Here is a 13702-nt window from a genome sequence, read left to right on the forward strand (position 1 = left end):
GTACATGTTTATAAAGACCAAAATACTCCTCGTTAATGCTAACTTGGTGTCCCTAGCATTTGGCGCCAACGGTGCCGCGCTGCTGGCTCCCGCTAGCGTCGTTGCCTCCCGCATGTGGCCTTGGCGTCAAATGCACGCCTGGCTTGCTGCTCTGCTTGGCTGCTCTGCTAGATACTTGGTTGCTCTGCTTGGCTGCACATCAGCGTCGCTTGCATCTCTGCTTGACTGCTATGGTAGCTGTTTGTCGCAATGTACATTCTCACAAATAATGTTCAAATGGTTTACAGAAAACTTCATTATTACAAACCATGGCGCTGCTATGACCTTGCAAACAAACCATCCGCTATCCAATAACGAAATTGATTCATGTTTTCATCTTCGTCTCCAAAAACGTGTGGTGCCTCTAGTTGCTTGAGTTGAAGTTCCTTCCTCTATTGGTATATAGTTTTCATCTTGATCACACAAGTCAAAGAGGTCATCCATCATACCACTTTGTCTAATGAAATTGTGCAGTGCCATGCATGCCATTATTATTTTACTTTGCTTTGCCATGGAAAAACTAGGTAAATCCAACAAAATTCTCCACTTCATCTTTAGGACTCCAAGAGACCTCTCTATAACATTTCTAAGTGAAGAATGTGTGTAATTGAACAACTCTTTTTTGCCTCTAGGTGCAAGCCCTTCTCTCCATTCGGGGACATGGTATTTTGTACCTCTGTACGGTGCAAGAAAACCCGATCGATTTGGGTATCCAGAGTCAACAAGATAAAATTTGTCTACACAACACAATACTTGTGTAAGTAACATGACAAATACTATGACAAAGACAATGAAGAAATGTAAAAGCCCATACATACCTAGAGGTAGATGTGGAAACTTATCACCAAATTTCTCAAGTGCATCATTGAACACCCTCATATCATGAACTGATCCTGGCCATCCAACTAGAACAAAAGTAAATCTCATATCAAAGTTGCATACGGCTAACACATTCTGTGTGGTGATTCCTTTTCTTCCTGTGTACTGGACTACCTTCTCAGTTGGCACAGTGATAGGTACATATGTCCCATCTATAGCTCCAATGCATTTATCAAAGTAAGGAGCAAACCGAGGAGATTGTAACCTTCTACGAATAGTTGAAAATTGTGGATCCTTTGGCCTAATGATATCAATTGCTAGCTTCAACACACTAGATAGTACCTTATCAAACTTGTTGCTACATGTCCCTAGTGATCTCTCAAATCTATTATCAGCTTGTCTCATGGACTGAGGGGCACCACACATCCACAAAAACATTGCTAGAGCCTCTATAGAAGTCATTTTTGTAGTGGACTGCAGACCATATCTCTCAACTAGCAAAGTATGAAGGCTATAAAAAATATCGCTGTGCATCCTAAATATGTTATAGCATTGTGTCCTATGTCCTAGGGTTCTTATAGTCCACTGATATCTAGTTTCAAGTGAAACTCTATAACCAGCCTTGTTCATGAATTTGTCACAATGGTACATACCTAGCAACAGCACAACAGTAGCAATCCTCCTCTTCTACTGACACCTAGCAACATGCATCATCAAACATGCTTCCTCATCATCAGTGCAGTCCCCTTCATCATCAACATTTGACCAATCATCATTAGTACTCCACTTGTCATTTGAGTCTTCAGTAGGGGCACCATCATCAGTAGTACTCCACCAATCATCATTAGATCCTACACCAGCATCAGCCACTCTAGCAACAGCTCCTCAACCAGCATCAGAAAGTCCAACATGATCCACTCCAGCAGCAAATCCCACTTCATATGCTCCCTGGTCATCATAAGAAATAGATGTTAAAAAAGCATTGAATGTTGACATGAACAAAAATACTTGGGCAGCATCACAACAACATCAACAACAATGGCATCAACACCTATTACATTGTTCAACAAGCATTACAAGGTCCAAACATAAACCATGGTTCATTACGTTTACATAGTTCATCATAAATTTAAGGTCCTAAGCAAAATAAAATTTAGGCTGCCAAACTGGAGACTCCAGCTGCCAAGTCTTTTGCCATTCTATCCTATCCTCCTCAAGCATTGTGGGCAGCCCTCCTCAGCCATGCAATCTGTCGGGTTCATAAACCCGGGGTCCCTCGAGGACCATCTTCCATGCCCGAGCTCGGCCCAGGAAAACAACATATATTTCATGGGCCAGCCCAAAAAACTAAAACACAGCGGGCCAAAAGGGAAGTCCGGTCATCGACCGAAAGGTCTACCCTTAAGAACAAGCGCCTGCTCGTCAACTTCTTTGGCCCACCTCTTCGACCGGAGCACTCGCTTCAGGCACCAGCCGTCTCCAAGCAGTCTCTCCAATCGGAAGGCTTGGCCCAAAACGCCGCTTCCTACTTCGACCCCGTGATCGGGGCTCGTGGGAAGCCTGCTCACCGCTCTTCTCCGACCGACGCACTGAGAGCCGACTAGAGTCATCCGACCAGGGGCTCCTCGTTTAGAAGGAACCAAAAGACGTGCGAAGAAAGGCAAGGCATGGCTCACAAGTCAAAACCACTATACTAGGGACCATACCCTGCACGAAACAGTGCTCTACAGCCACCCTAACACAAAGTATTGTAGGGGCTACTAGAAACTCCCATATGGTAAGCCTCCCGTGTGTCTCTAGACATCGATCGCGGTATGGGCTCCAGGATTTGCCATACCAGATGAACATAGCGTAGCTCCTCACATACCACTAGGCATCCAGAAGTATTTGTAGGTACCAGTGTCCATCCTTCCTGAAGAAGATAGCTCGACCCCCCGTGCACATCTGACATCCTACAGCGACATCGACGGTATTGGGGGGCTTCAACCATTATCTAGTTTTTATCACCGTAGGCAGCAAGGCTTAGAAATATTTGTACTCTCTCCCTCTCACCTGTAAAAGTCATCCCCTTCATCTATAAAAGGGGATGCGCTCCCTCCAATGAGAGGAGATCGACTTCACAAAGCTCAGACTCACTAGATCGACATCAACCCCTTACAACCGTAGGACCACCAAGTTTCGACCGCAGCCCTTCCGGTCAGAGCCATCCGAACCTCTTGTATACCCCCTCCTTTCTCCTTCTCATTTGTAACCCCACTACAGACTTCGAGCACCTGGGCTCAGGAATAAAGTCATCGACCGACCCCGACTGGACGTAGGGCACGTTGCCTGAACCAGTATAAATCCTATGTCATTGAGTGCTAGGCCACCTCTGATCACAACGTACAGCAAAACTATAAATATTTACTAGTTGGTCATTTTCTGAACCGACACAATCCTTTATTCATTTGTATCAAGCCACTAAAGACCAACCTGTTGTAGCTACTTCTAAACATCATGGTAGCCACATAGTACTCATTTGAAGCTTTGACTTCCCCAGCCTCCACAGCCAAATTGAGGCACCTAGCAACATCATCAACTCTGGCTTGCTTTGCTTTTGCAGCTTTCCCTCTCTTGCTCTGTGCTATTCGCTCCAATGCAAACCAACATGAAAGTAGAACAAGCAAACAAATTATTAGGCACAAAGATTACCTTGGTATGCCTATCCCACCAAGATAGAGGTGCATCTATCCCTCCATTTTCTTGGCAGCCAACACCTGTTTGTAGTTGTGCCGACTTGTAGAAACTGTGCATGGTCTTGAGCTGGCTGAATCTATTCTTCATACATCTAAGATCATGCTTTAGCCAGTCTGTTGCTCATAGAACTCTCTCAAATTATCATAACCTCTCTTTGTCATTGTCCCCTTACTTGTATTGCCCTTTCTCATTTCATCAACAGCAAGACAAGAGAACACAAATGTATTTGCATCGGATCAATTTGTCTTGTCAAACTAGTAGAGAAGCAGATCAGAGAACAAGAGACAAAAATTGAAATAGACAGATTTAGATCAAACAAATACACAGTACTACATGAAACATGTACACACTTCAATAACAAACAACTAAACAATAGTAGTTCATACAAACTTGTAGATCAAACAAATACAACCTAACACACACCTGTAGATCAAACAGATTAGACAAATAAACACTTGTACATCGAACAAATAAAACTAACACATCAGATCAATGAAAAGTATGAGAATCTAGCAAAAAAAACAGACATGCAAAACCATAAATAAGACATGCATAACATAAATAATAAACAGAGCAAAGTACAAATCAAATCAGAGAACAATCTCGCCTTGGGTGGGATGTCGTCGTCATCTTCTAGCTCCATTCCTAAGTTGGAGGATACGAGCTACCCGAAGCAACTGTTCCACGCATCCTAGCTACCGGCGCGTGGGCACGGCCACTGCCGATTCCCACCCTGGAGCGGCGCACAGCAGCACGAGAAGCTGGGCAATTCCCAGATCTGGTCGCTCCTGCGGTCGGCCGAGGAGGAACGAACCCTCCAGCACCGGATCTGGCACCAGTGCGAAGAGGAAGAAACCCTCTACCGCCAGGAGCGAAGTCACCTTGGAGGAGCCCCTGGTAAGAGCCCATGTAGGGGAAGCCGGCGGCGTCGATGTTCAGATCTAGCCCCTCCATGCCGCGTCAAGTGGAGGAGCCCGCACCATACGATGGCGCTTGGGAGAAGACATCGAAGTCGCCGACGATGGGGGGGGGGGCGAGGACGGACCGGAGCCATTTAGATCCACCGGAGAAGAGGACTGCAAGTAATAGTCTGGATACTCGGACCCGTGGCCATCCATGGCGGAAGCGGTGAGCGGAGGAGCTGCTACGCCGATGGAGGGGTTGGGAGGAGCGGCAGCGGCGTGGAGCGAAGTGGTGGTGGCGGCGGGGAAAGCAGAGGAGAGCGAGCGCGAGAGGGAGAGAGTGAGCGAGCTGAGAGAGTGAGCTGCGAGTGAGGGGGTACCGATGCGCTCGGACAGGGCGCATTGATGAAGGGCAAGCCCTGTCTAGACGTGGTTTTAGGAGCTGCTAGTAAGGTTTGGGTGACTAGCTAACTAAAGGTTGTTTAGTCTTTTTTAGTAAAGGTGTTTGGCAAAAAAGTTACTAAAAGGGACTAAAAGCTGCTAAATCTAGGAGGTGCTAGGTGAACCAAACACCCCCTAAGACTATATATGTATGTTATATTTCGTGCAAATGAATAAAATATATTACTCTAGATCAGCTAACTTCAGCTTAGGTCAATGTAAATCGAGTCAGCCCTGGCCTTGCACCATTCTTGGATCCACCACTGGTTATCTTTGATACAAGCTGGCTGATACTCCCTCGGTTTCAAATTATAATTTATTTTCGTTTTGTCCTAGTAAGTCATAGGCCTCGTTCGCTTGGAGAAATTTTAGAGGAATCTGGATAAATTTGGAGGAATTTGTGAAAGAAAAATATTGTTCCGGATAAAAAAAAGAAGTGGATCAAGCCAGGTTTAAGGGCATGCGAACGATGCCATACTTACTCACTTTGGTTAAGCTTTATACAAAAATATATTGGCATCTATCAAGTCAAGTAATAAATGCACTATCAAAATATATTTTACAGTGAATGAATCTAGCTAGCTGGATGTTGGTGCATTTTTTTCCTATAAACTCAGATCAAACCTAGAGAAATTTAGTTTAAGACAAAACCAAAATGACGTGTGATTTGGAACGGATGGTTGGCAGAGGAGCTAGCGAGGGTACGTGCAGCTCCACCGCCGCGCGTTCTCTGTTTATATAATTAGTCTGTGGCTGCATGCATGCTTGCCTAATTAAGCTTTGGCTATATGTGTGTGTGTTTGCATATAGCATATATTATATAGGTGCAAGAGATGCTTACCATGGAGATGGATGGGATGTTGAGATCCCGTCCGCGCGCCCTGTATCGTATGCGTCGTCGTCGTGCGTGCCTCTGCTAGCTAGCATATGTGACGACCACCCTCTCGCTCTGTGGTCCGGTTCGATTTACCTTATAATTTACACTATTTAGTTTATTTTTTCAGCTAGAACAATATTTTTATCTCACAACAATTCAGTGTGTTTTTCAACCAATTCAACGAGCCGAACGGGGCCAGTATCTGCAACTGCGCAAGCAACGACTGCAAGCAGGAAAGGAGCGACGATGGGCATGGCGGCGGCGACGACGGGGATGCAGCTGGCGTTGCTGCTGTGCTTGGTTGTGCTGGCGGCGTCCCCGCGGGTGGCGCTGGGCAACTGCCGCGACGACTGCATGGCCGCCTGCAACGGCTGGCACGTCGTCTGCGAGCTCTCCTGTGGCAGCGCATGCTACGGAGAAGTCGGTGAGTCTAGTACATCGATGCATGCATTCATTTTCTTAGTTTCTTCATTCATGCAATTCAATCAATTTCATCAACATACATACAGGGATCACAACCTTAAGTACGCCGGCTGAATCAGCAACAGCAGAAGCGCCTGCATCTGCTGCACCAGCACCACAAGCACAAGAAGAAGAAGAGGGAGGCGGCGTGTCCGTGATCAGGGGGCTCAAGCCATCACCGGCCCGTGGATGAACGCCAGTCAGCCAGGCACAGGCTCCGTCCGTGTCAGCTCACTTAAATTATTATTACTTGTTCCGTGTGGCCGGTTGGCCCATACTCATGATTATATAATACTCTGAGAAATGAAACAAATTATATATGAAGAATACGTGATGATGGTGACTAACTAACTCCATTCATTCATCCATGCATGCCTCACATTTCTTCCCTTCTAGTCTACATACAGCTACAGCGCTAGCTCATTTGAGCCCAATCAGCTCAACAATCATTCATGTACAACGAACCCTACTCTAGTACTAGTAGTAAGTTATACATATATATAATAAGGTGGTTACGGCCCAACCGCCATAAAAAAGTGTATCCATCTTACGTCTCCGTCTATGTATGTATATATATTATAATAAGTTAACCAAGGAATGAAACGGAGGCTATATATATAAGTTAATAATGACATATATTTAGCAGGACTAGGACTATTCCACCACCTTTGTAGCTACTTCCAGAGCTTTACACATCTGTCATGACTGGCAGAGGCAATCATTCCAGTGAACGGGGAGTGTGCCAGTGCAGCGATCAGCCCTTCGTGCGCCTGGATTGAGATTCTCTGGTTATCTGATAAGCTCCACAGCTCCAGCGTCTGCATACAAACAATCAACCAATCATATCATATGTCTTGTGCCAAATCAGTGCCATCTGCAATTAATATCCCTACATGTGGTTACTGCATTTCATTTACCTGATAGCCGCCAACGATCAACACTTTCGGGTATCTAGGATGGAATGTGCATGACTGATATTGGTTTCCATTGGATCTTAACTCATGAATGCACATGCCCGACGATACCGACCACACTTTCACAGTGTCCTGACTTACGGATGCCAGATATTCACCATTTTCATCCCAGCACACACAGTTTACCTCACTATTGTGACCCTAAATCAAACAAACAAACAAAAAACAGTTTACAACTTTCACATTCCAAATTCTGCATAATGTTAAGCATCTCATGCATATCGATTACATTTGGCGGGCAGGGTAAGCTGGCTTGCTTTTCAACATCAAAAATGTTCACCATGCTTCCAGCTGCCACAGCGAGGAGCTGCCCACTTCGAGGTTGAAACCTGACTCTTCCAGTGCCACCCTGCTTCACCTGTACCACAAAGTCAATTTGTATATCCTATAATAACTGAACTACAGCAAGGATGAACAGTTGTGAAGATGGGAGGCAGACACATCAAGTACCAACCCGCAAAACATGAGTAGATGTAGTCTGACCAACTGTCCAGAAGAGAATTTCTCCGTTGTCCTCGCAAGAGCAAAGAACCTCTGTCAATCTTGGGTGAAAATCTACTGATGTTACATGCGACCTATGCCCATGAAAAGTTTGTAAAGCGCCACTTTCCTGCAAAAGGAGGAATAGCCATGAACCTAGGATATCACTTCAGTATTACTCAGGCTATCTGATGTTGCACCAACAATGCTGTCAAGCAAAACATAAATCAATAAGAACTAAACAGTAATACCAAGGTCTTTCTACCACCACACAGGGGTGGACACAGCGGTGGGGCGGGGGGCTCAAGCCCCCCTACCCATTTCGCAGCAGTGGAACCCCTGTGGAGCCCCCATGAATTTTTAGGCAAAATTCTATAGTGTAGGGGGGGCTGAGACTTAAGATCGAACAGCAGTGTTGTTCAGCCCCCTGAAATATTTTCTGGGTCCGCCGCTACCACCACACAAATAGAAACAAAATTCAGACAGTGTGGCTACTAGCTATGTCTATTAAAAATAAAGCACTGTCCTTCACTCCTAGTCTACATGCAAGTAAGCGGTCAGGTGTGCATAGTCTTGTGAAAAGGACCAGGAAATGGCATAGCACCATGAATGCATGGGCCACTGTTTTCATACCACTTGTTTCTTCGACCTAAACTGCTACTAGGTGGCCTAGGGGAGCTGGCTCTGCCTCTCCTTTGGTTCTTTTTTTCTCTACTTAATGACATGGCCTGCGTCGTTCGAGAAAAAAAAATCTTTGAAGTGATAGTATCTAGGACTAAATCAACAAATATCTCATATCCTGCTGTGGATTTTTTAGGATAACTGAAAGAGGATTCAGAGACAGAGCAAGAGGGGTTTGAAGATATGAGACAACTAAAAATAATCAAAGGGAGCTCCTGAGTTCAAACTATTAAGTCGTCACAGTGACTGGCCTATTTGGATGGTGTCCACAGTTTGCCATACAACAGGTTAGGTACACCGTACACCAAAGTTTCCTAGGTTAGTGTTTTGTTCTCCGCTATGTTGTTTGCCACACTTTTTCAGCTCTATGCCCACCTGTCATGGAATCACATCTTAGCCAAGGTGTGCCAAGCAATGCCCTGTTCGCTTCCTGATAAGCCATGGCTGAAAGTACTGCTGGCTGATTTGTTGTGAGAGAAAAATATGACATGGTTTCAAATAAGCATCTACCTAACAACTAAATAGAGTAGTCATTGTAACCTGTCTTTCAAGGAAAAATGAGAAAGGGAGAGAGAGAGAGAGAGAGAGTAGAGAAAATCACATCAGCAGCATTCCAAAGTCGAACAGTTCCGTCAGAAGATGATGTAGCCAACTGAGTTGAATTCGTTCTGAATCTTATGTCTGTGATAAAGTTTGTATGGTCTTCTATTTTGGTATCCATCTTAAAATTGTCCATATTCCAGAGGAATACCTACAAAATCACCAAAACTTCAACACAAAAAGAGCTGAGAAAATAATTTCATAAATTACAGACTTATTTCTCCAACTGAGATGGAGAGAAAAAAAAAATGCAACCTTCCACAGATGAGGTTAATTTTTTTTTGCATGACTTACAAAATAAACAGACGAAAAATGTTTACAGGAAATATGACATGTAAACAATTTTGTTACTGGGCGTGGAAAGACAATTGTGCATATAGTTAGCAGAGATGGCCTTGATGAAACCAAATGCTAGGTTGAAATACACTTTATAATTTAAAAATGAAGTGTTCACACCTGAAACTAACCATCACCTCTCTGCATGAGAAACTACCAGATATATCCCAAGTTAGAACATTTTACCTTCTTCTCATGGCCGGCACTAGCTAGTAACTTTCCATCTGAAGAGAAGTGACAGCAAACAACCTTGTTGTTACTTGTACGGTTGTTACCAATTTCACTCAAAGAGAGACCTACACAAAAAATGAAATTAACCTTTAGCTATTATTATGCCTGCAATTACCCTCTCAATGAAGTGAGGTCATCTGACTCACTGAAAGTGGCCAGGGTGGTAAACTGTAAGCTACTGAACCCTTCATGATGGAAAATTGCTAAAGTACCCTGCATGTACACCTTTTAACCATTTTGATTTCCAGAGCACATTAATTCTAAAGTTAAAATACTAACCCTTTAAGGACTCGGTATTGTGCTCTGAAGACCTTTTTTTCAAATGCTGCGAACATGTCTCTTCCGTCTCCATCATCATTCGACAAAAATGAGTCGACATTTTCATCAAAATCAACAAAATTATCCAAAGCATCCTGTCAGTAACAGAACTCACTTAAGCACAAACAGAGCTCAGGGACTCAAAACACTGACACAAGAGCATAGACAGAACCATACCATCTGGTTTGAGGATGAGGCAAGTCCACCAGTTGCATCCACGCCACAAATCATTGAACTCTTCTGTAAAATATTAACATTGCTAGCCACTGGTACTCCACCACCAGGGGTATGAGTGGATGGAGTTGATGGAGGAGAAGGCCCAGCAGTATTTCCCGTGCCAGTACTATTAGCTGCTCCAGAAGAAGTTGGCTTCCGCTTTCTAGTGCTCTGGATGTCAAGAAATTAGGCAAACTCATTCAGCATTAGCCACAAGGAGCTACAGAAAACCTTGAGGTTCTTTGTCGCGGCTGTTGCAATTCCATAGGCCTGTGGCCTGAGGACTGATCTGGACCATCTTCAACTAAAACATTGCAAATACTTTGTAGAGTCAATGGCAGCACTAATACAGTACTGAGGGGGAGAGGGAGAGAACAGTGAAAGGGGTGAATGTCTCAGGTGAAACAAAATTAACAGAAGTGATGGCAAAACCAAACACCAGACATTATGTTTGGACTTGGTTTACCAAGTAAACTGATTACACACTGACCTTCATCAAATAATCCGGATCATCTGATCGAACATTCGGCGAAGCAGATGGTGCTGGAGAACCCATTCTGGTAAGGTCATTATGTGTTTGTGCCTGAGCAACTAACTGTTGTTGTGGTGATAAAAGTTGGAACTGGTTCGAAGATGGCACCAATTGTTTCTGCACACCTAAATTGGACCGGAGTTGGTCGATACCTGGGACCTTTAGCAAACAGCAAAAAAAATGTAAGCATCCAAAGCAGAGGTATGCAAACATAGAAAAGGATTATGAACTCACCGTTAGAGGCCAGCCTTTAAGTGGCACACTCCCAACACCACCTTGATTTAGTCCTGGCAATGAATTGCAAGAAAATTAGTATTAACAGGTTAAAAGTATCTCCAACTCAGAGACACTGGCTAATTAATGTTACAGGCCTAGGGGTCTCCTAACTTGAGAATCCATACCTACTGCGGTACTGCCTAGTTCAATCAAATCTAAAACTTTGATTTCAAGTGAAAAGGATGCATTATACAGAACAGCAGTGCCAGGTTTTGAGCCAGCCTGCCATTTGTAAATGTGAACATGATTAACAAATTTCAGTGATTCTTCTGGCACTGAACTCGTGTATTTATATGCTACTAGTTGAAGGTTTCAACAATTATATCGATACCGTCCTAGTCTGCAGATTTTCCATAAGAGAGTAGTAATATTAGGAAGGTTCATTTTTGTGCCATGGTTTTTGGCAAATTAGTCTGGTCTTCATGTACTGATAAGGTTGCACTAGGTTGTTCTTACCAACAACCAAACGAAGACATCCGTACCTCTCACACCCAAATGAAAAAAAGATGTGTCATGAAAAGGGCGCGCTGGAGAACACATCCATGCCCATGCCACTTATGTTGTGGCCTATACAGATACAACTTTACTCACGAGCAGAGAGGGGCTTTTGCACATTTTTTACTAGCATGGATCACCTGCTAGGAACTAGGCGGGAGGAAGGAATTTACAATCGGTTTTCTTGAGCAAGAAGTAGAAACAGCAGCAGCAGTAATTCAGTGTTGAGGAGAAATTAGTAAGTTACGAACCAGCGGCAAGTAATGCAGGTTTTGGGTGCATCATCCCTGCTGCATATAAGGAAGAAGGGTCCGCAGGCATCGTTCTTTGTGGCATAGCAACATCGGGCTTGATGTCCTTGAAGATTGATCGAGAGAGTATTAAAGAGTATTGTATTTAATAACAAGTTTGCAATGAGTGAGATAATAATTAATAAGATAGGGTAGAAGGGATATGTTACAAGTTGCTGGTTTCTTGGATGAAGCTGCTGCTGCTGCATAGGCATAGGCCTGAAAGGAGAAACGGATGGATCATAGTCAGAACAGGATCATGATAATAAATAGAGTTGACCAGAGTGTGGTCGATGGATGAGGTGCACAACTCAACTTACCCAGTGTGGCTAGGTGGTGGTGACTTTAGAAGGGCGATCCTGTTTGCGTCTAGGAGATGCTGTGAGGCGTCGGAGTCGATAGGGTTGGGGCTCCTGATTCGGTCTTGCATCATTTTGGAAGCGAGCACAGCGGAGACATCGGAGTTGAGGGCATTGATAGAGGCGGGAGGAGGAGCATCTCTTGTGGTGTGGAGGTGGCGGTTGTGCTGGTGCAGCAACTGGAGCCTCATCTGGTGCTCTCTGGACTTGTTGTTGTTGATCTAATAAAATTGAATCGAATTGATTGATTGATAATAAAGTCAGAGAATCATACTCATACACATGTGGTGGCACCACATGGGTGATACGTAAGTAGTAGAGGATGAGTAGCAGTGCACATACATCGTGAAGGGGGTGAGGAGGAGGCGCCACGGTCCCGGCCCCCGCCCCGGCCCCGGCGGGCTGTTGTTGCTTGGGGGTGTGATCGATGAAGGCGGCGGCGGCGGCGGCGGCAGCAGAAGCGTTGGATGTGGAGGAGGCTTTGGCGGTGGATGAATGGAAGATGTCCCAGAAGATGGACCACCACTCGAAGAGGAAGCCTCCGGGGGCGTCGATGGCGACGGGGTCGGTGGCGACCTTGCCCTCGGCGATGAAGGCCTTGGCGGTGGCCTGCAGGTTGCGCTTCACCAGGTAGTCATAGATGTAGACGTCGAGCCTGCAGTCAGAAGGAACAGGATTGTTAGTCTACTATAGTTCTGATTGGGAGGGAGAGGAAGAGGGAGATTACAGGATGGGATTGGGATCAGGATTAGATCATCGTCATCATCATGAAATCGAAATCGAAATGGAAAGAGCAGAGCAGGAAGAAGGAAGGAGCTCACATCTTATCCGCCTCGCAGTTGGTCCGCGCCATGGATTGATTGATCTCTGCGATCGATCCGCGAATCCAGCAAACCACGCCCTCCCTTGCAGTCCACAGGCGAGGGGAGCTACTAGCCACTAGAAGCTAAGCTATTAGCTAGCACTGGGGTGGGGTGTCGGAAGGGGAAAGAGGGGGACGACGAAGGGGCAGACGACACACGACAGCCGTTCCGTTCCGTTCCGATTCCGATTCCGATTCCAACGAGAGAGAGAGAGAGAGAGAGAGAGAGAGAGAGAGAGGGTGGCTCGCCAAGCCAGCCCAGTGAGGGGAGGGGAGGGAAGGGAAGGAGGGAGGGAATAAGGATGGATGGGGAAGATTGCAGCGGCGTCGGCGGCAGGCAGGCACAGCAGCGAGGAACTGGCTGGCTGCTTGTGTCTGCCTCTGCCTCTGACGGAGGGACGGGAACGGCAAGACCGGAAGGAAGACGAACAGGCAAGACCAAAACGAAGACGAGGAGGCAGGAGGCACCTCTCTGACTCTGAGTCAGCTCAACTCAGCAGTCCATGGCACGGCACTGCCAGATGTGGCCAACAAAATCTAACACACCCAAGGCAACGGCAAAAGAGATGCGACCGGGGGCCGACATGTTCCCAAGAGCAAAATGCAGCTGCTGCCTCCCTCAACCTCAATTTCAACGAAAAAGGAAGCAACAGAATTCATCACCTCGACTGTTTCTCATGTAGTATTCAGAGTTTTTTTTATTCCTTCTTTTTATGTTCATGTATTCAGACTTTCAGAGTTGAGATTCCATTCAGTCACATCAGTCCATCATCCAC

General features: G+C 45.3%; 1 protein-coding gene and 1 pseudogene across 1 annotated transcript; one reads left to right on the plus strand and one right to left on the minus strand.

Annotated features, from left to right (window-relative positions):
* Positions 1-5750: 5750 nt before the first annotated feature.
* Positions 5751-6628, plus strand: LOC136515054 (uncharacterized). Its single transcript, XM_066508744.1, has 3 exons — positions 5751-5891; positions 5975-6238; positions 6324-6628. Exons 2-3 carry the CDS (start codon positions 6061-6063, stop codon positions 6467-6469), a joined length of 324 nt encoding a protein of 107 aa, XP_066364841.1. The 5' UTR covers positions 5751-5891; positions 5975-6060; the 3' UTR covers positions 6470-6628.
* A 147-nt stretch (positions 6629-6775) lies between these two features.
* LOC136515053 (transcriptional corepressor LEUNIG_HOMOLOG-like) lies at positions 6776-13566 on the minus strand (annotated as a pseudogene).
* Between the last annotated feature and the right edge of the window lie 136 nt (positions 13567-13702).

Source organism: Miscanthus floridulus, chromosome 17 (assembly GCF_019320115.1).
Source record: "Miscanthus floridulus cultivar M001 chromosome 17, ASM1932011v1, whole genome shotgun sequence".
Classification (NCBI taxonomy): domain Eukaryota; kingdom Viridiplantae; phylum Streptophyta; class Magnoliopsida; order Poales; family Poaceae; genus Miscanthus; species Miscanthus floridulus.

Excerpts from the sequence above, each read along its gene's own strand:
- LOC136515054 (XM_066508744.1), top strand. The coding sequence starts at position 6,061 with ATGGGCATGGCGGCGGCGACGACGGGGATGCAGCTGGCGTTGCTGCTG. Across the intron at positions 6,239-6,323 it reads CGCATGCTACGGAGAAGTCG|GGATCACAACCTTAAGTACG; the intron begins GTGAGTCTAGTA and ends ACATACATACAG.